This window comes from Aquarana catesbeiana, linkage group LG09 (genome assembly GCF_042186555.1).
Source record: "Aquarana catesbeiana isolate 2022-GZ linkage group LG09, ASM4218655v1, whole genome shotgun sequence".
In the NCBI taxonomy this organism is placed as follows: Eukaryota; Metazoa; Chordata; class Amphibia; order Anura; family Ranidae; genus Aquarana; species Aquarana catesbeiana.
Window position 1 is genome coordinate 156,017,022 of NC_133332.1, and position 27,535 is coordinate 156,044,556.

Sequence of the window (27,535 nt, forward strand, 5' to 3'; positions counted from 1 at the left end):
AGAATGACATAGTGGGCACTGCACATCACATGAAGGGCAATGCAATGCACAGCACATGACATGGTCAGCACAGCGCATTACATGGTGGGCTCTGCAATGTACAGCAAATGACATACTGGACACAGCACATTACATGGGGGGCACTGCAAGGCACATGACATGACATGGTGGGCACAGCACATTACATGGGGGGCACTGCAAGGCACATGACATGACATGGTGGGCACAACACATTACATGGTGGGCACTGCATGGCATAGCACGTTTCATGGTGGGAAATGCAACTGCACATTACATGTTAGGAACTGCACATGACATGGTGGGCACTGCAAGGCACAGCATGACATAGTGGGCACTGCACATCACATGAAGGGCAATGCAATGCACAGCACATGTTCAGCACAGCGCATTACATGGTGGGCACTGCAACATACAGCAAATGACATACTGGACACAGCACATTACATGGGGGGCACTGCAAGGCACATGATATGGTGGGCACAGCACATTACATGGGGGGCACTGCAAGGCACATGACATGACATGGTGGGCACAGCACATTACATGGGGGCACTGCAAGGCACATGACATGACATGGTGGGCACAGCACATTACATGGGGGGGCACTGCAAGGCACATGACAGGACATGGTGGGCACAGAACATTACATGGGGGGCACTGCAACGCACATGACATGGTGGGCACAGAACTTTACATAGTGGGCACTGCAATGCACATGACATGACATGGTGGGCACAGCACATTACATGGGGGGACACTGTAAGGCACATGACATGACATGGTGGGCACAGCACATTACATGGGGGGCACTGCAACGCACATGACATGGTGGGCACAGAACTTTACATAGTGGGCACTGCAATGCACATGACAGGACATGGTGGGCACAGAACATTACATGGGGGGCACTGCAAGGCACATGACATGACATGGTGGGCACAGCACATTACATGGGGGGCACTGCAATGCACATGACATGGTGGGCACAGAACTTTACATAGTGGGCACTGCAATGCACATGACAGGACATGGTGGGCACAGCACATTACATGGGGGGGGCACTGCAAGGCACATGACATGACATGGTGGGCACAGCACATTACATGGGGGGGGCACTGCAAGGCACATGACATGACATGGTGGGCACAGCACATTACATGGGGGGGGCACTGCAAGGCACATGACATGACATGGTGGGCACAGCACATTACATGGGGGGGCACTGCAAGGCACATGACATGACATGGTGGGCACAGCACATTACATGGGGGGGCACTGCAAGGCACATGACATGACATGGTGGGCACAGCACATTACATGGGGGGGCACTGCAAGGCACATGACATGACATGGTGGGCACAGAACATTACATGGGGACACTGCAAGGCACATGACATGGTGGGCACAGAACTTTACATAGTGGGCACTGCAATGCACATGACAGGACATGGTGGGCACAGAACATTACATGGGGGCACTGCAAGGCACATGACAGGACATGGTGGGCACAGAACATTACATGGGGGGCACTGCAAGGCACATGACATGGTGGGCACAGAACTTTACATGGGGGCACTGCAATGCACATGACAGGACATGGTGGGCACAGCACATTACATGGGGGCACTGCAATGCACATGACATGGTGGGCACAGCACTTTACATAGGGGCACTGCAATGCACATGACAGGACATGGTGGGCACAGCACATGACATGGGGGGCACAAGAGAGCACATTACATGGGGGGAAGCAGCAGTCTGTCCCCTAGCACAATAATTACACAACATCCCCCTAACAAATGTACTGACCTTATCATAACAGCATGTGAGATGTCCTTCCTCCCGGGCTCCTGCTGGTTAGGACATCAGCGCCCCTCCCCCAGACATGGAGGATCTGTGTGAGTGGAACAGATCCTGTGATAGGAGTCAGGCATCGACAGAGACAGGACTGGCTGCACTGACTTGTCTCCTCCATGTTGGCACAGAGGGCTCCTCTTCCTTCAGGAAGGCACACAGGAATTGACAAGCCACTGCCATGGGCCTATATTGAGGGAGGGGCCTGGAGCTGCAGCTCCACCAGCCCCTATGTTAATCCGGCCCTGACTATACTGTCCACTACACTGCCCCCCATAGTGACACTACACTGACCTCCATACTACACTACATTGTCTTGCCTACAGTCTCTCTCGCCCCCCTCCCTCCCCCTCCCAGTAACAAGACTCTCACTTACCTTCTTATCCTGGCTGCATCGATCCGGATGAGGAGGAGAACACAGCGGCGGCTCACATTCTTCTCTCCCCTGCGCTCTGCTTGCTGCCATGTTCAGTATCCAGCGCCCTGTGATTGGGTGTATGGGGGTCATGTGCGGAGGCGGGGCGCCTCACATGACCCCCATACACCCAATCACAGGGCGCCGGACACTGAACATGGCGGCCGGAGCCCGGGGACACAAAATTAGAAATTAGGAGGAGGCAGCCAGTGACACATACTGGCGCCCCCCTAAATATCGCGCCCGGGGCCACGGCACCCCCTGCACCCCCCACGCTACGCCACTGCCTCCAGGAGCCATATTGCATTGACTTTTTAGAAAATTACAGCAACTGCAGTTTGAAAATAAATGGTAATTTTTATTACAATATGGCTTGTGTAGCAATTGTATAAGCTATACTGAAAATATATATATATTTTCCATTAAAGGAATTACCTTTAAAGGGAGGCTTCGCCCAACTGAGAGACTTACAATAAAATCACTTGGTATTTTTTCATGTGCTTTTATGGAAGTAAATTATGGGCACAGGTGTTTTAACCTTTGCAATATGCCCCTTTTCTATGTGATGCTGTCTCATGTGATCAGTGCAGATTTAGGACATCACTGATCTGCACTGATGTCTGTGAGGCCTGATAGCAACTTCATACAGAGGGCTGGGAGGGCTCCCCTCCAATTCCAAGGCACACAGGCCCCTAAAATACAATACTTGCATGAACTTCAAACAGGACCCATCAAATGCAATTTACCTAAATCTAAATGAGACAAAAAGGGCAATTCTTATATACCTAATCAGCTAAGGCCATCCTAAAGCTCCACCTGGAGGATGGATAAAAGACTACATAATGGTTAATTGCAATGTTTCATAACTAACTGACTTAGAAAAATTATAATTCTAAAATGCTTAAATGGCTTTTAATCCTGAGCATAATAAATAAGGATTCGTTTTCGGGTTATTTTCTAGGGATTAATCAAGGGGGGGGTGTTTGTGGTTAAGTGTTAGAGTAGAACTATAGGCAAAACTTTTTATTTCTCATTTTGGATAGAGCAGGGGAGGGTTATAACCCCAGATTTTTTTTTTTGACCTGTGTCCCTTCACTTCCTGTCCCATAGTCAAACAGAAAGTGAGCGGAAATTCCTGTAAATTAAGGTAATTTCTTTGGGGACCCCCATCTCGCCAGAACTAGTGTCCCCAGGAAGATTTTTCCTCTGCTACTTTTCTAAGGACAACTCAAAATTTGGGATTCTCTTTTAGTTTTACTTTTAATGGTAAATAGGACAAATAAAAAGGCATGTTTAGGTTTAGGAAAGGGCAAGAGACAGGTTAAGGGCTAAGTTTATTATTTTTGGTGCTGAGGGCTGGGGGGGGGGGTAGGATGGATGTTGAGGGTTCAGGCTGGCTACAGTTGTGTTGGTGGGTCTTTTATTATAGACATAATCAGTGACACTTAGGAAAACTGCAGTATTTACATTAGTTTACTGTACTGGAAGCCTAAGAACAACCAGCACCAAACTTCGGGCACTAGGAGAAAATGTACTATTAAGATGGCTTTGCTTTACTGTTTTGCCATTTCATTTATCTTTTGTTTATGGGAGGATGTATATTGATACACTAATAACAAAATATTGGGGTTTAATTTGCAGGCTGTAGCACCAGCTCAAGCTCAATCTGAACATCTAACGCAGCATCATGTTGTTCAACCAACTGTTTCACCACAGCAACCTATCTTGGTAAGTTTGAGTTAAAACAATCCTAAAATATCCAACTTGTATGGCTTATCCTCACAGTTTAAGTGGATTGTACATAGAATGATATTTCAATGTGCATTCATTAAGATTGATTGATTGATAAATAGTTATCTATTATTTATATAGATCTCTTCTACAGGGGCATTTTTGTTTTATTTCAGAGACTTTAAGATGCACTCTAAATCTGCCATCAGTCTAGTGCTGTTGTTAACTAGCCCACTGCAAATGCTTTACCATGAAATGGATTGGCACCCAGTGTTGCCCTCTACTGTTACAGTATGTCCAAAAATTCCCAGACACTTGCCAGATTAGCTGACCCAAACATAAGTAAATGGGTCCAATAAAGCTTTATTCTCTAACCCTTCCATGTCTTCTTTATTATTGTGATCTCCTCTCATGTGTTCCCAATAAATAAAACTTATAATGTAATACCTTCAAAATGATTGTTTGATCTATAATATTTATATTATTGTGCTTACATGTGTGTGTTTTCAACATGCTTGTGAAATCACCAGTGGCTCCTGACTTATTCTCTCCTTCTGACAATATCCTTACCAGAAATCAAACTTTGTAGCACATCTCCTTCCAAATCAACTCTTCCTCCAAACCACCCTCAGGTCCTGAATCCTCCTCTTGGCAATATCTCCCAAGAAAAGAAAAACTCAATAGTGCAGTACATCCAAAACAAACATATACATATATAAATATCCTTTACATTGTACTCACATTAACCCATACCAAACAAGTGATCCAATTCATTCAACTAAAGTGTACCTTTGACAACGTCATCTCGATGAAACACATCGGATTGTGAAGTCAAGATGCCTACACAAGTACCAGAAGTGCCCATTCTGCCATCTTGGTTATTGGGAATATTATACTCACTGCCTATGTGAGCATTTTGAATTGAAAAAATATGATTTGCATAGGATTTTCTGCACTGTTAGTTTTCTTTTCTTCTTTACATATCTGGTTTTTTAACTGTTTATGCAGAGCTGAGTATTTTATCGCTAGAGAAGCAAGTTTATGAAAAATGAAGTTATAAGTGAGATCACCCAACCCTGTGTCATAGGGGTTGTTCTGGTAAGGTGTTTGGTGCATGGAGGAAGGTGCACTTTAGTTGAATAGAAGAGCATGGGTTATTGTGAGCACAATTTTAAAGGAATTTATATATATATATATATATATATATATATATATATATATATATATATATATATATATATATATATATATATATAATGTATATGTATGTATGTGTGTGTGTGTTTAGGATTTACGGCATTATTGGGGTTTTTTTTTTCATTTTTTGGGAGATATTGCCAAGAGGAGGATTCAGGACTTAAGGGTGGTTTGAAAAAAGGATTGATTTGGAATATAATATAAGAATATAGGCAGAAGGAGAGAATAAATCACAAGCCACTGGTGATTTCAAATGCATGTTGAATACATGCACATGTGAGCACAATATTATAAATATTATAGATATAACAATAATATTGAAGGTATCATACTATATACGTTTTCTTATCTGGGAACACATAAGAGGAGACCAGAAGAACAATAAAGAAGACATGGAAGGGATGGAGAATAAAGCTTTATTGGATCCATTGACTTATGTTTGGGTCAGCTGATCTGGTAAGAGTCTGGGAGATTGGAATTTTCAAACATACTTACCTGTTTTGGGATTGAAATGATTTTCTTGGATATTCAAAGTGCTGGACTTTTTGTACTGATATCATTGGAACTTGCCAAGTGGCCTTGATATGTTGTCTGGCTGCTGGGGAGATGTTTTGGGACACTTGTGTGCTAGTCAGTATTTAAACTAAGAGAAGGGAAGCACTGTGTTTTCTCTATTGTCTGTTTTATCCCACCCACTATGTTAAAATATTACTTGTATTGTGCACTTGCAAGTTGCTCTTATGGTCAAAATTATCTATTTTTTTCGGCAAATGCCCACATTTTACACAGTGGATGTTTGTGCTGTCTTGTATTTGGGTCCATTCATTTTATCCCTTTTACTGTCTTTAAAAAGCAAATTAGCTGGCAATGTTCGAATACGCATTCCTGACATGGCTTTTATGAAGTCTGTTAGGTGATGATTGTAATCTGTTTTTATGTCTCTGTTTATATTGATCCACACACTCAAAGAGCAAGTTGTGAGCCCTTTTCCTCTGCGAGGCAGGGTTTCTATTTTTCTGGCTATCTTGTTTTTGTATGTATGTGTATCTTCTGCTGGAATGCCTTTCCACATTACACGTTTCCCTTACGCAGTACATTTGGGTTTACTTTACAGCCAGTGTATCACTACCCAGCCCAGTTGGGAATGGTGAACCAGCTAAAGGAGCAGTTGGAGGAGAGAACACGGATATTACAAGCAGACATCAAAACTCAGCAGGAAGAACTGCATGTTATCAAAGAACAGCTACAGCTAGTGCAAGACTCAAATCTTCAGGTATCTTAATATGACCACGCGTGGTCTTTTTAAAACTCTAGAGATTTTGGAACCATCCCAAGACAGCACACATAGCTTCTGAAAGCAAAAGCTCTGCTGCCGTTGTCTAGAACTAACAACAACAGACAAAGCATTCTAGAAGTTTTGATGCCTCCCAAAACAAACTGCATGTAGACCTGAGGGGTGAGGATTCCCACCATTGGTCACACTCCATTGGCCATTTACTTAGTGGTGATTGCAATGGTAACAATCCCCTTTCAGAATATAGCACCCTTAAACAAATGGCATTTTGACAGATCTTTGGTTAGCTATAGGCATACAAGGGTAATTTGGCATGAGGGCATGATTTAACTGCATGGAGGAAAATCTGTTATCTAGCTGCCACCTAAAATGTATGCCAGCAAACGTATGTTTCCTCAGTACACATATCTTTGAGAGATGTAACCCTGCAGTATTTCGCTTGAAAAAAACTCACTTTTTCTTTTTCATTTGGCTTAATCTCCAGTATTGCTGTAAACCAGGGGTGTCCAACCTTTTGACTTTCCTGGGCCACATTGGAAGAAGAGGAATTGTCTTGGACCACACATAAACTACATTAACAATAAGGATGGCTGATGAGCAGAAAAAGTCAGGCAGATCCCAAGTTAACAGCCACTGATATAGATAGCGTACCTATCTGAGTAATAAAACTTTTTTTTTGTTATTTTCTTTATAATAAAAGTAAAAGATGGCAACATAAAACTAGTGCGATATTTGGAAATGTTTTTGATAAACGAATGCATCTTTACTGGCTTGAAGTCCAGTAAAGAGTGTCAAAATTTTCTCCGGCACCATATGTTTAAGTGTAAACACCCTTTTACAAAAAGTTCCAAAAAAAATCAAAATTTTTAAGTAAGTTTATGATTTTGTTGGGCCACATTTTATAGTTGTCTTGGGCTGTAGGTTGGACACCCCTGCTGTAAACACACATCTGAAGTACCTCCCTCAGTTCTGGAATCTGATCTACTAGGATTTTAGAGGTTTCAAGCTGGGTGACATACACTGACCAGCCACTTTATTAGGTACACCTTGCTAGTACCGGATTGGATCCCCTTTTAGTTTCAGAACTGCCTTAATTCTTAGTGGCATAGATTCAACAAGGTGTTGGAAACATTCCCCAGAGATTTTGGTCCATATGGACATGATGGCATCATGCAGTTACTGCAGATTTGTCGGCTGCACATCCACAATGCAATGGGACCTGAACTTACACTTATGCTGATTTTCTTTTGTACCACCTGCCTCTCTCTCTCTCTTTTTTTTTTTTTTTTCTTTGTTGCTGTGTATTAGTACTATCTCTATTCTCCCACTGGGCATTCTTGCTTATTTTTTTTTGTTTTGCCACTCTATTGGATTTTAATGTCTTTTTTTGATTATATAACCAATTATGTTTGTGGTTTTCATCAAATGTGTGTCCGTCCATGTATGGTGTTTTACCTCTCCAAGTAATTCTAATTATCTATTAATTGACAAATTAATGACATGTATTGCCAGGAGGGGTTTATACAGTATATATTGTGGCATTTTTGTACATGGTATTTGTAGTGAACAAAGCTGAAATGTATATATATTTGCTGTCTTTTATGGGGAACCAATAACTTCTGAAGATTTTAAAGAGTAGCAAGGAGTTGCGGACTATTTCTTTTCATGATTGCAATGGCAGCTGTGCCACTGCCTTTCCGCACCCAGCAGCTCTGAAAAATTCCCTCATCTTATTGGGTTGTAGCACCTCACATCTGCTTTATTGTATGGACATCCATGATACGGATCTCCTGTTCCACCACATTCCAAAGGTGCTTTATTGGATTAAGATCTGGTAACTGTGAAGGCCATTGTAGTACAGTGAACTCATTGTCATGTTCAAGAAACTAGTTTGAGATGATTTGAGTTTTGTGACATGGTACATTATCCTGTTGGAAGTGGCCATCAGAAGATGGGTACACTGTAGTCATAAAGGGATGGGCATAGTCATCAACAATACTCAGGTAGGTTATGGCATTTAAAAAATGCTCAATTGGTACTAAGGAGCCCAAAGTGTGCCAAGAAAATATCCCCCACACCATAACACCACCACCACCAGCCTGAACTGTTAATACAAGATAGGCAGAATCCATGCTTTCATGTTGTTTATGCCAAATTCTGACCCTACTATCTGAATATCACAGCTGAAATCGAGACACATCAGACCAGGCAACATTTTTCCAGTCTTCTATTGTCCAATTTTGGTGAGCCTGTGCTAATTGTAGACTCAGTTTCCAGTTCTTAGCTGACAGGAGTGGCACCTGGTGTGGTCTTCTGCTGCTGTAACCTGCTTCAAGGTTCAATATGTTGTGGGTTCAGAGATGGTATTCTGCTTACCTTGGTTGTAACGAGTGGTTATTTGAGTTACTGAAGCCTTTCTATCATCACAAACCAGTCTGCCTGTTCTCCCCTGACCTCAACAAGGCATTTTCAGCCACACAACTTCTGCTCACTGTATATTTTCTCTTTTTCAGGCCATTCTCTGTAAACCCTAGAGATGGTTGTGCATAGAAAACCAAGTAGATTAGCAGTTTTTGAAATACTCAGACTGGCATGTCTGGCACCAACAACCATGCCATGGTCAAAGTCACTTAAATCCCCTTTTTTCCCCCGATTCTGATGCTCGGTTTGAACTTTAGCAAGTTGTCTTAACCACATCTAGATGTCTAAATGCATTGAGTTGCTGCCATGTGATTGGCTGATTAGCAATGTATGCTACCAAGCAATTAAACACGTGTATCTAATAAAGTGGCCTGTAAGTGTATGACTTCACATAATAAGTATCCTGAGATCCCGTGGTATCAGTATTATGACCTGCTGATCGGGTTACTTTGTATGTCACACTGTGAAGAGGACACATATACACATTGAAGTTCGGTGGCAGCAGCAACAGCTACCATGGCACAGAAAAGTTGCTTTCCAGCTTGTTGGTAGTGGTACAGAATGCCTTAGTTTATTAGATATAGAGGGATTGGATAGTGGTGTGCTAGACAGTCAAGCATACATGGAGGTTGGTTTAAGCAAAAAGTGTTTTTATTGATAATTTTGTACATATAGCAATTTATTTTGAAAACATTGTTGGGTTCCAGTTCCACTTGAAGTGTTCGGTCAGCCTATGCTCACTCTAGACAAATAATATACTCCAAAAGTCTCACATTATCCTTTTTTTTGTCTCCTTTGAAGATGTTGATGCAACAGCCAATCCCTCCTGGATTTAATAGTAATGTTCAGCAGACAGACCCAAGGAGGGTGTCTCGCCAGCAGAATGTGGTCTCCATGCAAGGTCTAGAAATGGGAAAGAGTTCAAAACGTTTTTGTGCATCTCAAATACCCACGAGTCACCAGTATGCAACCACCAGTCAGGTAGTTCATGTTTTTGTGCGTCTTATATACCCATGATTTACCAGTATGTGACAAGCAGTCAAGTAACTAATGTTTTTGTGCATTCCACATACCCACAAGTCATCAGAATATGACCATCAGTCAGGTAATTAACAAGCCACAGCAAATTCCAGAACAAATGTCATAGTAATGTCAACAATACATAATACAGCCTAAGCTCTTGGATTGTGTTTAACAGGTCTTGAACGTTTAACACAAGATAGACTTGTGGTTACATTGACAATCAATTATCTATTTTAAACCTAGTTACTTGTAAGGAACATTTTCCTAGGGGTTCCCTCACTTTGGAGGAATTTCCTCCCACTTCCTGCTTTGGCTATGAGACAGGAAGTGAAGGGAAATCTCCCCTATGGGACACAGATGGCAAACAAACTGACAAAAGTTATAACCCTCCTGTACTCTATACAAAACTAAAAAAAAAGTGTTGCCTTTAGCTGTACTTTAAATCATATTTAATCCAAAAACCAAATATTTTGTATATTGGAGCTTACCAGATCTTAGATGAGGTTGTCGAACAGGCTGGACTTTAAACAAGTCTGCACATTGTTTATCTGCATAACATGGTGAAACGATAGGACTAGTAGTGTACAGAAGAGAGATAACATTGTTTATGCTGTCTTTTCAGCTCACAGGAAGTGACAAGGACACTGCATTTCTGGCAAGATCAACAGTTATTTTCTGTACTTGCTAAAAATGTTCTTAGTCTAAAAAATGAAAACTCCGGTCCACATTTAAGGACTGGTAAGCTGCAGTATATAACATTTTTGTTTTGGGGCTTAGATACTCTTTAAAGCAGCATGATACAATAGTATAGCACTACCCCTGCAGGGGTTGCAAATGACTGGGTTCCCCACTCCTGCACAGCCAGGCAACAAGCATTTTTCTGCTCTTTCTCCAGACACAAGGAACAGTCTTTGAGCTTGGTTTTTGTTGTTTTATTAGGGGTAATAACTTGGCTGGGGAATAGGAATAAAGGGTTGCTAAACTTGATAACAACAAAACCAGGGACAACTTCCTCCCTATGGACAACTCCAGATTTGTCTCACTCCTGATCGCTGCCAGTCTCTGATTAAAAAGATGCAAAACCCCTGAAGGACTAGGAACTCTGAGTCCTTTAGAAAGTAGCACAAAGTGTTATAGACTTCATTCCGGAGCACATTCAACTCCCTTGTAGACACTGGCCCCAGTTCTGATAACTGCAGGAAATGCCAGCCCACCTGGCTGCCTCTTTACCAGTCTGCCCGGCAGCCTCTTTACCAGCCTGCCTGACTGCTCCAGAGATCTCCATGCAGAGGTTAATGATAGATTTAAGCACAACCCTGTCTTCCAGAGAGACCTGCAACAGATGGCAGTCTCTCCCCTTGTAAGTCCCTAACCGTGCTGATGTACTCAGTGTCCCCATTGCTCCCGCTGCGACTTAGGAAAGATTCCTTTCAAACGCTCTGCTGTCAGGATCCTCCCAGGTCAGCCCAAGCTCCAGATCCGGCCTGGAGGAAATCCATGGAGGATCTTTTTGTACATTACCATAACTGATAAGCGCTGCTACTGACTGTGACTCATCTCTGTCTTTATAACAACTACTTCTTGCCTCGCAGAAAAATAACTTTTAGAAGAGCCTTGAAATGCTGTATTTGTTCACGACAATGATAGGTCCCTGTGGTATATAGGCAAATCATTTGGTGGAGGGGGGCTTATGGTGTGTGGTTGTTTTTTCAGGGGTTGGGCTTGGCCCCTTAGTTCCAGTGAAGGGAATGCTTAAGGCTTCAGCATACCAAGACATTTTGGGCCATTTCATGCTCCCAACTTTGTGGGAATGGTTTGGGGATGGCCCCTTCCTGTTCCAACATGACCAGTGCACAAAGCAAGGTCCATAAAGACATGGATGAGTCCAAACATCCATGCCTGACCTCACAAATGCGCTTCTGGAAGATTGGTCAAACATTCCCATAGACACACTCCTAAACCTTGTGGACAGCCTTCCCAGAAGAGTTGTTATAGCTGCAAAGGGTGGGCTAACTCAATATTGAACCCTACAGACTAAGACTGGGATGCCATTAAAGTTCCTGTGTGAGTAAAGGTAGGTGTCCCAATACTTTTGGTAATATAGTGTATATCCCTGTCATTTCCTAAGCCCTTTGCAATCGTCAACAAAAAAGGCCTCACTTAACACATAGGACATTTTATAAGATGGAAATAAATGTTGCCATTTCTGTGTCCTGACTGAGTTAGATTGGGGAATCAGAGAAAGGACAACCTTGGATCTCAAAAAGCATAGTCTGTGCACTTGCCAATAATCTGTTGATTTCACACTTGGACACAAAGTCAAGTGGAGACCCATCCCAAACATGTCTGTTAACCAATTTGGGTTCCCACCCATAGTTTAGGAAATACTGGAGAGGCAGGCAAATCTTTTAGAAATCTTGATTCTGCCTTTCTCTTTGATTAGATAGCCCCAGTAACCACTTTAAACGCACATCATTCTCATGCTAGTTTGAAATGCCCAGGTCTGTAGCGGAATTCCTTTAATTTACAGAGATTTCCTCCCACTTCCTGTTTGGCTATGGGACAGGAAATTATGGCAATCGTACACAGATGGCGAAAAAAAATCAGACAAGTTATAGCCCTCCCTTGCTCTATCTAAAATTTAAAAAAAAGTTGTTTTGCCTATAGTTCTATAGTTTAACCACTTCCTGATCGGCTCCCCTGCATGACTCGCCTTATCTGTACGTCAGCTGCTTTAAGAGCCATAGCAGGCACGCGCCCGCTGCACAGGACCCAATGCGCATGGCCGGCAGTCGCGGGCACGAGAGCCAGAACAGGGATATGTATATGTAAACACACAAATCCCTGTTCTGGGAGCAGAGACAGATCGTCTGTTCCTACTAATTAGAAACAGCGATATGTCTCCTCCTCCAGTCACTACACTGCCCCCACAGTTAGAAACACACATCAGTGAACACATTTAACCCCTTGGTTGCCCCCCAGTGTTAACCCCTTCCCTGCCAGTGACATTTACACAGTAATCTGTGCATTTTTTATAGCACTGATCGCAGTATAAATGTCAATGGTCCCAAAAAAGTGTCAAGTATCTGACCTGTCCGCCGCAATGTCGCAGTCCCGTTAAAAATTGCAGATTGCCGCTGTTACTAGTAAAAAAAAAAATAATAAAAATGCCATAAATCTTTACCATATTTTGTAGACGCTATAACTTTTTGCGCACACCAATCAATATACGCTTATTGCAAATTTTTTTTTTTATTACCAGAAATATAAGAATACATATCAGCCTAAACTGATAAAAAAATGTTGTTTTAAAAAAAATAATCGCAAAAAATGGCCTGGTCATTAAGGGGGCAAATCCTTCCGGGGCTGAAGTGGTTAAATGTAAAAATATATTTTATTTTACATAACTAAAAATGTACTAACTGTTTTTCCTTATTTTGCATGGATGAAGAATACAACACACCAGCAACACTCACAACCTCAGCAACTCCAGCATCAACAAGTACAACCACAAGCACAACAACACCAGCATCCGCAAGTGCAACAAGTACAGCAACACCAGCAAATACAACAAACGCTACAGCACCAGCAACTGCACCAGCTGCAACAGCAGCAGCATCACCAACAGTTACAGAAACAGCAGCTGCACAAACAGCAGCAGCTACAGAAACACCAGCAACAGCTACAGAGGCATCATCGGGTAATGAGCGGAAATCAGACACAGCAGACAGCTACGTCTTTACAGACTCATGGTAACATTGTGATGCCACTGTACAACAATACAATGATGTTCTCACAAGCTCACCCTTCTGCTGCCTCTTCAAGGATTTCCACTGAAACTGGGGACAGACCACAGCCACCTGAATATGGCCAGCATCTGAGGTATGATCAGTAAAGTTTTCATAGCTGGGCTGCATTTTTAAGATTTAGAATTGTTCAAGAGGTAAATGGTTTTTATAGTCCGGACCAGCCCATGTATGTTTACTGTGGCAGGGCGGCCCGGGTGCGCAAAATCATGTATCTGTACGTGATTTTGTGCACGCGGTTTAGGGAGCGCGCGCCGCTCCCGCTGTGATTGAACACAGTGGGAGCCAATCAGTGGGTCTGGCAGCCGCCGCACCTGCTGATCATTCACAGGAGAGACAAAGCAGTGGTGTGCCGATGTAAACAAAGCACACTGCTGATCTGTCAGGGAGGAAAAGTAAGAGATCATGTTTCAGCTAAGCTCTTTTCCTCCAGTTAATCCATGCCTCCCACAGTTAGAAACACCTCCCAGAGAACACATTTAACCCCTTGATCACCCCCTAGTGTTAACCCCTTCCCTGCCAGTGTCATTTATACAGGGATCAGTGCATTTTTTTTTTTTTTTTAAGCACTGATCACTGTCAGATTTGTCCGCCTCAATGTCGCAGTCCCACTAAAAATCGCAGATCGCTGCTATTACCAGTAAAACAATTAAAAATGAATAAAAGTCTCTAAATCTATCCCATAGATTGTAGACGCTATAACTTTTGCGCAAACCAATCAATATACGCTTTTTGGGATTTTTTTTTTTTTTAACAAAAATATGGAGCAGAATACCTATTGTCCTAAATTGATGAAGAGATTTGTTTTTTTACATTTTTTTTTGGATATGTATTCTAGCAGAAAGTAAAAAATATGTTTGTTTTTTTTCAAAATTGTCGCTCTTTTTTTGTTTATAGTGCAAGAAAAAAAACGCAGAGGTAATCAAATGCCACCAAAAGAAAGACCTATTTGTGGGAAAGAAAGTACATCAATTTGATTTGGGTACAACGTTGCACGACTGCTCAATTGTCAGTTAAAGCGACGCAGTGCCGTATCACAAAAAAAGGCCTGGTCAGGAAGTGGGTAAAACCTTCCAGGTTGAAGTGGTTAAGAATGAAGTTGTCATGCTATATGTTTGCTATAAGCACTGTACTGGAAACTTAGTCAATGGCATAGTATCTTATAAAGTAACATTCAACAGCTCCTCTTTTCCATGCTCATTTTGAAATGCCCAGGTCTGTGACAGGTTTACTTGCCAAATGTTTCTCCACTGGAGTTACTGAAAACAAAACAACAGCAGCGCAGTGCCCTATCATAAGGTTACCAGATTTTCAAAATGAAATCCGCAGACATCCTCCTGACCATGCCCTTTTTACCAGCTCAAAAAAACACATCCTTATTTGTAGCCACACTCACAAGATCACACCCCTATTTTTAACACACACTTAAAAATTGGTCACAGGCTTTTGTAACTAGGGCCAGACGTTCAAGGTATAAAGACATACTACTGTGGGCATCATGAGAAGGAAAAGCATGCTGTGGGCAACATGCACTTTGGTGAATTGTGGGTGTGGCCAGATTGTGGTAACGGTCACATCCACAAATATATGCTTAAATAAAACCTGAGTCTATGCTGCTAAAGAGAGGGTAAGGCATAGAGTTCAGGGGTCAGGATTAGGTAATGCACAGAGTTCAGGAGTCAAAAATAGGTGACACACAAAATGCATGGGTCAGGTCAGGAGCAGGTAACTCACAGATTGTGCCGTGTGTCTGGCATCTGCATTCTGTTTGCCATTCAGTAGCCCTGGAAGTTGGGCAGTGTAGTGTAAATAATGCAGAGCGTTGGCTTCAACTCACATCACACTACATAATCCAAAATGGCACGGTTGAAGCTGTGTGTAGGTGCTCAATAATATGGATCACCATGTACACACTGTCAGCTCTAGCAGTGCTACTTTGGATTGATGATTGTGTAACATGAGTTGGACCCTTTGCACTGGAATTCACTCATTCATTCAGGGACAATTCTGGGGACGAATTGTAACCTTATTCTTTCATCCTTATAATGGATAATAGAGCATCCAGCAAAGGAATATTACACCCCAAAAAGCGTTGCCTCAGTAACAGAATGCTTTGACCAAGGAAGTGGGCAGGTAGGATCTCCACCCTCTCTGTGTTGCAAAATGCGACGTTCTAAACAATGTGACAAAGTGTCTTGCCTCTTCTTGCCTATCCCCACATCTTTGGATGTGCTGCAGCTTTCTCTGGTGGTTTTATTTTCCCCTATACATTTTGAAGCCACTTGAAAGAATGCCCCTTACAGCGGTGGTCAGTGGAAGAATGCCTCCCTTATAGACAGCTAAAAAGATCACTGGGATCATGCCACTGGCTCTATCAAGTGACATTGGCCCAGGAACTATGCACCAACAGAGGAGATGTTAAGTAACTGCTCAGGGAACCCCTAGAAACCTCTGGAGGAAACCTAGGGTTCCATGGAACCCTTGCTGAGAATGGCTGCTATACAAATACCAGAGAATGCAGCAAGCAAAGTCTCTGAGAGTATCCTTGGGTTTCTAACAGTACAGCTACCCATATCAAAACTCAGGTTATTTATAACACATACATTTTTTTTTTGTTTCTTGACAGGTTTGTCCAGGATCCACAAATGCGGCCTCACTCATTACAGATGCAGCCAGTCACTTCCAATAACAACATCAACACAGTGATTTCCTCTCATCCTGCCCCAGTCTATAGCCCCTCTGTCATGATCCCTCAGTCCAGGTTTACCCAACAGCAGACCCATCCAGCAGTTCACCTACACCACTGCCAACAGCAACAGGTCCAGCCACATCTGTATCTTCAGGTAAATTTCTTCATGCATTTATTATTTTATTAAGGAAACAAGAATGCTGTGTGGTTTGCGGTGATATAGTTATTAATGTGGAACAAAAACCATGGATTTTTTTTTCAAGCATCCAATCAGCGGTTACTTTAATTTTTGAATTATTCTAAACTAATAAAACTTGAAAAATTAAATTTGATTGTTACTATTTTTCACTGCATTTCACAAACAGTTACTGCTATTTAATTTTCATTGAATTCAATTGAAGAGCATTCATTAGAACTAGGGTTGTTTTGCTGTAATCTACTGTATAATAACCATTATTCACAGTCAGACTTCATATTTTTACAGTTTCCTATAGTCCTAAAATGACTATAATTATAATTAATTTTTCTATCTAAATTGAAAACTAACCTCTCTCCCCACATCCCCAGATATAAAACAGTGGAGGCTCACTTATGCACTTCTGCACTTAGCCTGAGATTGCAAATTTCAGTCAATCACTGCGATTTGATTAACCCAGTAAGAAAGTAGTATAAAGACACTTTTGTTGCTGTAGGTGACGCAAGCAGTTCTTTTTTTTTTGCTTTTGTTGTTTTGTCTTTTTTTACCTTTTATAGATGGCATTGAATACAAATTTAGTTTTTGTATTTTTACATCCTGAAGGCCTATTGCATGCATACCATATTCATATTACTCATGCCCATCAATAAAAAAAAAAAAACTGTACTGGAATTCTGAAAAGTGGAGCCGTAGATAGTTGCTGATATCAACCAATCACGTTTCAGCATTTAACTATAGGGAGGAATCTGGTTTGATTGTTCACCGTATTGAATAGGTAATTTTTTCAAACCAACATAATTATGGATTGATTTTAAAAAATTTTCTTTTTGTGTCTCAGATGCAGACGTCTGATTCAATGCAAACAGGCCAGTCTCAACAGCTTTACCAGCAACCTCACATTCCTCAGCCGAACACCATGGGTTATTTTCTGCATCCTCAGCAGCAAAGTCAGTCTGGAAGCCTGTCTGACTTATCTGAGATGCAGCTCCCGTAGTGCACCAGGATGGAAGAAGAGCTCTTGGACTATAGTTGGACAACAGTAATGCATACTGAAGGGCCGTGAGAAGCCCAATGTCTATAGCACTTCTGGCCCTCTGAAGAAGTGCTCACAGCTAAAAGTGATCATAAAAGCACTAAGACTGAAAGATGAGGGCCAAAACAGAATGGAGCAGGGATAAAGCAAGAAACCCATTTTGATGATATGATAGATTTCCAGCTGCCTTTAAGTAGAACCAAGATTTTCTATGAGTTCTTAAGTTATAAATAAGTACACCAAAGTGTTTGTCAGGGGCTACTTATGAATCTGCCAAAGTTCAGACAGTGGTCTGATTTATGAAGATCCTTTTCCAGTAAAACAAGTGTATTATATTGTATCGAGCTGATAATCTGAGTAACCTATGAATGGTGTAGAACAGAGCATAATAGGTCATATTTGATATTTTATATTTATATGGTTTAAATAACCTCAGGCCCTGTAGCTCTGTTTACTGAAGATGTACCTTTATTGTTTCAAAGTTCAAGATATATGTACTTCTCAAAGTAAAAGAGTGGCTACTATTAAGACATGAAACTGCCACTTACAGTCAATATTGGGTACATCTGGGGGCCTGCACATTGACTTCCTTTTCATTATATAATGCTTAGTGGGCCTCAGGCTCTAGAGTGATGTGTTGTGCAAAGACCGACCAGTTCTGTGGTCACCAGCTCTGGCCCACCTCTCTATTAGCCTATCATGGCAATGAGTGGCCTCACTGACCAGTAGTGAGGGGCAGGTAAAAGCTGCTGACCACAAAAACTGCTCACTCTTTGAATATTAGAGTTCCATTAGATTCCATTATCATGGTTTTCAGGAGGCCGTTTATTATTATTATTATTATCATTATTATTATAATACAGGATTTATATAGCGCCAACAGTTTACACAGCGCTTTACAACTTGAACATGGAAAGGAAGCCACCTTGAGGTATCTGCTGTTGACAAAAGTGGCAGTTTAACATCTTATTAGGAGCCACATGCTTACTTAAAGCCAAACTCTGAGCACAGTTACCCTCACAGGTTTCCAACAGGTAATTCTAGTTCCCTGGAAGACTTAGCTGTCATGCTGGTATACTTCTATCCCCGGCAAATTAGTTTGTTTACATGCTTGAGGAAGTACAGTGGGAACTGTACTTCTTGACTGCTCAAGATATAAGCACTTCAGGTCTCATAGACCCCAGCACTATAGCTGTGTATCTGTCTCCTTCTCCTTCAGGCCATTCACAAAACAGCGCCTGGGGCCCTGTATTTCATGAATGGTGAGTGGAGAGATGATCGTAGCAGGGAGGTCCTCCCGAAGAACAGGAATGTTTGCTTGATGGAAACATTTTTGAGTTTAATGCCAGAGTATGTTTAATATGGTATAGTAAGCAAAGCTACAAAAGGAAACTAAGTAAGCTACCAGTGTGGTGCTGATTTGGTGAAATCAGTGCTGTGATCAGCTGTTAGACACTGGACACATATCGAATACTCATGTGGACTGCCTAGTGCGAGAAATTATCTCTATAAATCCTGCCTATATATTGTTGTTATAGCAATGTGCAGCAGGAATAGCAAAGGAGTAAATTAGTACAAAACTTGTGTACATTAGGTGACCCAGTTATCTAATGGATATTGGTTCCATTTATGGGGCAAGTTGAACCACAATTATTTCTTTTTGAACAGGCTATTTTTTTCAGGACATTCACCACTAATATCCATTGCTTAAAACTGATTTTATTCCTTTGATTATGAAATAGTTATGACAAATATGCACATTTTATTGAATAAGTCTGCAGATATCCAAAGTTTCAAGTCATGTGTATGTCATGTATGAGCCATTTGAGCCTGATTTTGAGTGCAGCAGTTGATGTTTGCATGTTTGGATTTAAAGCCTTCTCTTATTAACAAAATGTTGCATACATAAAGAGTTGATTAACATTGTAGGGCCTATCTTTAGATGAGGCATTTTAATACTGTAACAACATTCAGTTAAGGAACCAAGAATGAGAGTTCAGCTATAGGTGGAAAAGTGATAAGATGCTGTTTTTTATCCATTTAGGGGGTGTAAAAATTCTATGCAGTGTGCAGAGATGCTTGTCAGCCTTTGCCGGTTTTGGAGATCACATGTAGCAAGTACTTTCTATGTGTCCAGTGATTGCTGCAAAAGATCTACAGTAAAACCAGCTCACAATATCGAGAAATGTAATGTTATGTGTTGTAAGTACATATTTATATTTCCCTCTGTATTGTCGACCCATGATTCCACCTTAGTTTTAGTCTACAATAATAGACATGTTCACTTAGACCCATTTGCTTTCAATGACAGTTGATGTAACCAGTATTGGTTATATGCATACATACCAAACCAAACACCTGTGATCAGTAATGGCAGAGCTACATGTGAGTTTTTAAAGTAAACCAATCATGTGGGAAATAGGAGGGCAGCCATTGCTGGCCTCCTAAGAATTCCACTTGCCTGGCTGTCTCTGCCTTCTATCATTTTAATTACTAACATGAAACCAGTATAAAGATTAGAACATCATAACCATTGATCTATAGTACAAACTTGTTCCAGATCAGTGACCCAGAAAGTACTGAAGCAATTGGATTAACATTGCAGGCAGGCAACTCTCATATTCAGAAGTAGAGGGCAAACATGATTGCTTACATAGTCTCTTAGAACGGGTTTCTTTTTGATAGTTTGTAAGAATAAGATTTAACCCTTGACTGCCCCAGCTGGTATGATTGATTTGATAATAAGGTCAACGGGAACGTAAAAAAATATGGGAGCTATCCTTTTTTCTGAGAGTAAAAGTTCTGGGGCGGTCATCCTTGCCTCCTTTTACAGCTCCATGAGTTATGGACTTTTAAATAAGTACATCAGATGTCAGTGATTCATTGATCCAGATAAAGCAAGTGTTCTACATAGTGAAGCAAGGATAAGGATGACAGCCCTGGAGCATGTAACTTCAAAAATCAAATCAGAAACTGCAGCTCCTGTATATCTATTCTTAAGTCCCCCACTATCTTCCCTTTCCCTTTTGTAACTATCCTGCTCACTAAAGCTAAATCTTGCATGTATGTGTGCTCTTACAGACTTAGGAAAAAAGCCAGTTTCAGAATGCTAAAAAAGGGCGGCTTGGTATGTTTCAGGTTGTACTGTAGGCACAGCCTCATGTATATGTGAGCATCAGTTCAGTGCCTAATACACAATCAACTGAAGCACTGGGGAAATTAACAACAAAGGCTGGCAGCGTGCAATGCATGGGTCACTTTTACTTAAAATGTATTATTTATGAACCCTGTATAACTGTTATTTATGAAATGTAAACGTACCCTCTCTGTAATTGCCCGATTTGTATTGTTTTGTGCCCTAGCTGCCTGGCCAGTTACAGATTAGCAAATGCCCGATTTATGTCTGTGTGTTTTTATAAGAAATTATCCCTCTGCACAAAATGTCAGATACCTATCTTAACTTCTGTCAGTTAATTGTAATAAGGGCTATTAACAAGGAATGAAAGGGCCATTCCACTAAAACCAGTGTTTCCGGTTTATGTGATAATTGGCAAGCTGAATCACATACTGGGTTGTTATGTCATTTAGAGACTCCATTTTGATTTGCACATTGCTGTGACCATTGCAAGTCAAATGATGGCATCATGCTTCTCAAATGGATTCTCCAGAATTCAGAGTGAACAAGCTAGAAGAGGGTGATGCTGCCATCTTGGTTTTGTAATACGCAAACTATTGGCTGGTTTCATCACAGGATTCAGTGATCTAAACAGGTGGTGGGCAATTCAGCTAATTGGTGCCAGTATAAAATGGAAATATTGGTTTTAGTTGGTATTGTTCCTTGAGCACTTTCTACAATTTAAGGTAATGATGGACTGGTTCAAGCAACATCCATTATTTTCTAAAGTGCCCAGAATCAAAGATAATATATTTATTTTTAGCATTCAAATAAATGTATCTGTATATATCTATTATAAAGACATATTTTGATAATTGTATTGAGATATCTTTAAAAAATTTTTATTGTGTCAGTCTTGAGGCCTTTACAGAGCCCTTGAGATTGGTCAGTCCAAGCGCGGTGTCTGTGGAATTGCTAAACCTGTTTTTGTTACAGGATCCTCAATAAAGCCTTGAATATGATAAAAACCATAACATGTTTTGCACACTTGCATAGTATAGTATTTAGTCCATTGATATGAACGTATACCAGCAGGAAAACTGATGACCAAACTGTGTTAATTTAGAGTGTACATGCTGAACATACATTGTAAAGGAAACCATATTGTGATGACAGCCCATCAGATCATTAAGGGTCAGGGACCTCACAAAGACATCAGACATACAACCGCCTCCTATATTCTAAATGCACGGTTGTACTGGCAGGTTTAATATGGAGGTCTCATCACAAAATGTTTTCCATTTATAGATATTGGGTACTTTTAAATTAAACAAAATATTGTTACATTGGTAATTTGTACAGTGGAACAAAATCATTTGAATGTTGTAATGTGTTGTCTAATGTGATACATGTTAATTTCTTCGTAAATCATATTTTGGAAAGTCGGAAGTGAAGGCGGGTTTTATATTTAACATGATCTTAGTCTATTTAAGATGAATACTTCTTTATGCTGCATTTTGAGACAGTATTTTGTTTGGTTTAAAAACTGCACATAAAGCTTACTGAAACAGTCATCCATTTCTTAACAAATGAGCTAGGAGACGTGAGGTAGTCTCGTTGTCAGCTCTGGTACATTAACCATGAAGATAAAAGTAATTTATGGTAGTGGCTGCTTCTATTCCCTTAAGGCAGAGCACTGATTTCAATTAAGTGTTAAGAAAGCAGATTAGGGACATGTAATACTGAATATCTGAACCTTTTCCCCGTTTATAAGATTAGACTTGATGAGTACTAAATGTCTTGACCTGGGACTGCAGCTGACCCAGGGCTAGACAGGTCATCTGCTATTCACAGAAGTGCTAGTTCACATAAACATATTTGTGACCCGACATGCAGTGGCAAAAAGGAAGCACACTTCTAGTTCTATCTGTTTTTTTCACTGCAGCTCTGCTGTATGCTTACATCTAACACAAGTCAGATATGCAGAAGTCTGCTATATAGTCATGGTCTACAAATTCAAATTGTTAGACAGTAAATCTTCTTTTTTTTATATATATTTTTTTTAATTTTATTTTCTGGCTGGCTAGCTGGTAAGTGTGTTGGGAAATACAGTTTGTTTTGCTCTGTACAAATCCCTTCTATGAGCACTTTGCTCTGAAAGCTAGTTATAAATTGGCATGGTGGCCGTTTCTGTTTATATACATGGTCTACCCAATATGCTCAGCCCAGGTGAACTGGACCATCTAAAGGGCCTGTGTTGACAGACATTTGTTCTCTTCAAGCAGGTTTTGCATTCTTATACAAGCCTACAGGTCAACTGAAGGACGCATGCACCTGTCCGTGAATCAAACTGATGCCATCAACACAAGCTCAAATCCGTCGACACAGGCCCCTAAGTATTTTTTTGGAAGGGTACACAAAGTATCTCTCTCTTGCAGCTGGGACCTCGAATTGTTGTTTACTGCTTTTTACATTGGCTCAGTGGCCAAGTTTGACCATGGAGATATAATAGATCTCTATCACATCTAAATGGTTGGGTAATGATTCCAAGTCCCAGCAAAACATGAGCTGTTGCTCTATGCTGAGTTCACAGGGAACTGATTTTCATTAAGTTTGGAAACCCACTTTCATGCAGAGACATTGTAAATTCAAAGTGCAGGCAGCGGTTTTGTAGCACTGACTGCCCTAGACCAGTGGTTCTCAACAGGGTCACCAAGAGTCCTATATAAGTCTTCAGGCACTTGGTGGGCAAAAGTTAAATTAGTTATAATGAATTCCTTTACAACCTCCAGCTTGTGGCTGGAGGGTAAAATAAAGTGAATACCTATTGTCCGATTCTGGCCAGAGCCTTGTTCTTACTTATGGTTTATTGTGAGTGCTTAATGTCCATAATCAAATTTATAAGCACGACTACTACTGTACATGTGAACATAGCAACTGTGTTTACTTTTCCTGTTTCAGTAAGTTAGAGAATTATTTATGGTATATGAGCATTGCTTTTGCAGTGAAGCATGCATTATGTTTATAGTGTACCCAAACCCAAGAACAAAGAATGTAATATATGATTGCTTACTAATCCTTACATACACTATGGTGGCTGCATTGGTTTTCCTTTTTTGAGCTCAGTATATTTTCTGCAAGTATAAAAAATATGCATTGATCCTCCTTTAAAGTCCAGTATAATACAGTTTCTTGTGCGCCTAATTAAAATCTCAAAGTTATCAGTAATTACCTGTTCTCTCCTCTGTGAACTACAGAATACCCCCCCCCCCCCCTCCAGGTTACGGGGAAGGCGGGAATTGTTTGTAGTCCAAATCAGAACAGCGGTCTAGGGAGAAAATGCTGCTCCTCCATAGATACAGTGAGTGAGCATTGTCACTCTCTAGGATAGGAAGTGTGTTACTGACAGGATCACCAGGTGCAAATACAGGAACAAAGACTGAAAAAGAAAACTAATGCAGCCACTCCCTGTAAGAGGTAATAAGCTGCAATTTTTATTGGATTTAGAAACAGGGAAACCATAGCATGAAGGGCAAAGCAACAGGTTGACTTTAATGTCTGTCTTTCCAGCAGGCCAAACTCACCTTTCTTTCAGCACCTCACAGCTCTGGGAAGAAAGAAAACACCTGGTACTTCCAAATATGTAACAGCATGTTGCTTACTAGTCTTCTTCTTATGTGACACTGCTGGAGCTTGGCCCAGCACTCCCACACAGGGGCAGCGCTTAGCCCTATGTTAGCTCCAGTGTTGGAGACTGTAAGTTATACTGGGTTCCTTTTCTGTGCTCCTGCAGCTAAACAAAGCTTTTTAGGAAGTGAAAGGAAGAGGAGTATGTGCTGCTGGGTTGGGTGGCATTAAAGTGAACCTGTTGCTTTGTCCTGCATGGGATATAAGACCTTAGCATACATTTTTAAGAAACACTTTCCAGCTTTCAGAATGCAAAATATTTCAGTAAAGAATCTGATACAGTATTTTATTTTGACAGCGCAATGCTGGTAGTAAAATATTGTTTTATTTATAATCCTGCCATGTAGGGAATAAGTCAAAGCTCTTCTGGTCCAATCAGAGTTAAATTAACTTTAATTTATTTAAGTTAAATGTCAATAACTGGAAAATATGTAATTAAGATCCTTTGGTGTCATTTAATTATTTTTTTCATTCTTTCATTTCTAATAAAATTTTGTTTACAGGTTTATAGTCTTACCTTCACCTTTCTTTTGTTAAATTGTATTTTGTTTTTTTTTTGGACTTAAAGGGTTAATACGGCCTTGCACTTTTGACTTTTTGTAAATGAGATTTTTTTTTTGCTTGTTGTATTATTGCAGTGTACATATTGTAAATGTTCCATGTACAAATCTTGAGTCAAATATTGAAATTAGTTTATTTTATATGATGTCAATTAGAGATGCGTTTATAAATGTTCTTATTGATATAATTTTGTAATGAAAAGTGTCTTATAAAGACAGGCGGGTAGATTTTCTGGTCTTGGAAAAGCTTTCTTGTTGAGCCTGTTGCAACGTGAAAAGCTTTAACAGAGTGCATATAATATTTTGGAAAAAAATAAAAGAGTACTTTTAAAACCTGCTGGAACCTTGTGATGCTTCTTTTTATCATGAACAGAGCTGCAAATGTGTACATTTTTTTTTTGACTTACTGGAATTTGCATGTCAAATAAGTCCAACAACTGACTCCTGGTTTTGTAATAATGATCAATTTATACACACATGTAACTCAAAAAAAGAGAACCGGTGTTGTCCTACATCCAAAAATCTTGCATAGTCATCAGTGAGCATTTTAACCATATATTGATACAGTAGTTAGTCACATGTAATTGGACTTGTTCTGTAATGTTGAAGGTATTTCACCACTTATCCAAATGTCTTTCTCAGTTAGAATGAGAATTCTATGCCTGCATTTATAGCTACAGCGGTATCTTGGTTCTTAAACATATAACAATAGGTGGTAAGGTTCCAATTACAGTCACTATGGTCCCATGGAGTCTAGTGTTAACTGTCTGTGTTCCCCATCAGATTCAAGCCCAAGAATAGGTTGGCAATAGCCTTCAGCATTGGATAGATATGCCTGCTGATACGGGTAAAAATCTTGCAGGTTCCATTTAAAGTCACAGAATCAAATACCCAGGCATGTAGACCTCATACCAATAATTTCCAAGTTAATTGTTTCACGTTTTATATTTCAGTTACAGCAGTTGGACAGATTGTATAAATAGGAATGTGCAGTTGAAAGGGCACCAGAGTTACGTGGGGTACAAACTATAAGAAAATCGGGCGAACGTTCGTCCGATTTTTTTTTCTTGATGTTTCATAGCAAATCGGAACCGATGTAAGAAAATTATTACGAATATTCTCGTACGACAAAGGCTTTTCTTGTTTATTGTTTCTGATCATGCGCAGTCTTTCTTTTCTGATTTTCTTGTATGAAAAGGGAACACATTAAACGAAAATCGTTCGTTCTGTTCCCCTACAAGAAATTTTGGAGTTTGTCCCTACAGCAATTTTCGTACGAAAATTCGGAATCGGCTGTCAAAAGTTGTGTACACACTATAAAAATGTTCGCCCGATTTTCTTATAGTGTGTATGAGCCTTTAGAGCCAGTGCTTTCAGTATTCAGCACTCAGTAACAGACCTGGTCAGATACATCCCCTATCAGTGTGAAGACACTGGTGATGAGGGCTGTGGCTGTTGCTATACCAGCATAGTGCACTAAAAGGCAATTTTATTCATATAGTACATATAATACAGAACACAGACTTGATATTTATAGACCCTGGGTTATGAGCTGCTGCCTTCATGTCATTGAACACTGACAAAAGTTTTTTAAGGACATGCCCCCCCTATAAACCTACCCCACTCTATTAACCTCAGTTTTAATGTAACCCCCACAGTAAATATGATATATAAATGCATACTAAACAGGATACACACAAACCGTGTAAAGCAAGTAATGGAGTAATTATACAATATGTTAACACTATCAGGAGACCAGGAATATATTTTGAAATGTATACAGTGTTAAACTATTTAAACTTGATGCAAAAATTCAACCACTCATTGTTAGTCTTTGGTGAATGACCAATGCTACATCCCACCATAGATCACACAATTTGTTTACTGCCACTTCCACCTAGAACCCTTTATATGGTACTCGCACAATTTTTCCTGCCCTTTTTGCCACTTTTCCTACAGGATGGCCTACACCTGGGTTCTTTTGCACTCCGACATGGACTTGCTTACTCCAGGCACAAAACCAGGCACAAAGGAAACATGGCAAAAGCTCAGGCAAACCTTTGCTTTTCCGAAGGCCTGGAGACCATTCAAATCTCTTATGCCCCGTACACACGGTCGGACTTTGTTCGGACATTCCGACAACAAAATCCTAGGATTTTTTCCGACGGATGTTGGCTCAAACTTGTCTTGCATACACACGGTCACACAAAGTTGTCGGAAAATCCGATCGTTCTAAACGCGGTGACGTAAAACACGTACGTCGGGACTATAAACGGGGCAGTGGCCAATAGCTTTCATCTCTTTATTTATTCTGAGCATGCGTGGCACTTTGTCCATCGGATTTGTGTACACACGATCGGAATTTCCGACAACGAATTTTGTTTCCGGAAAATGTTATATTGCTCTCAAACTTTGTGTGTCGGAAAATCTGATGGAAAATGTGTGATGGAGCCTACACACGGTCGGAATTTCCGACAACAAGGTCATATCACA

The 27,535-nt window shown here is 40.6% G+C and overlaps 1 protein-coding gene across 3 annotated transcripts in view; it reads left to right on the plus strand.

Moving 5' to 3' along the window:
- LOC141108071 (circadian locomoter output cycles protein kaput-like) overlaps window positions 1-25,376 on the plus strand; it is a 235,251-nt gene extending 209,875 nt beyond the window's left edge. Inside the window, exons 16-21 of one of the 3 annotated variants that reach the window (XM_073599292.1) lie at window positions 3,932-4,018; window positions 6,333-6,491; window positions 9,735-9,914; window positions 13,408-13,838; window positions 16,389-16,605; window positions 17,486-25,375. In XM_073599292.1, the coding sequence (XP_073455393.1) occupies window positions 3,932-4,018; window positions 6,333-6,491; window positions 9,735-9,914; window positions 13,408-13,838; window positions 16,389-16,605; window positions 17,486-17,641 (1,230 nt within the window). In that variant the 3' untranslated portion in view covers window positions 17,642-25,375. Of the gene's footprint in view, window positions 1-3,931; window positions 4,019-6,332; window positions 6,492-9,734; window positions 9,915-13,407; window positions 13,839-16,388; window positions 16,606-17,485 lie in introns of all 3 variants that reach the window. The other 2 variants (XM_073599291.1, XM_073599293.1) reach the window with 2 other exon arrangements.
- The last annotated feature ends 2,159 nt before the right edge of the window (window positions 25,377-27,535 follow it).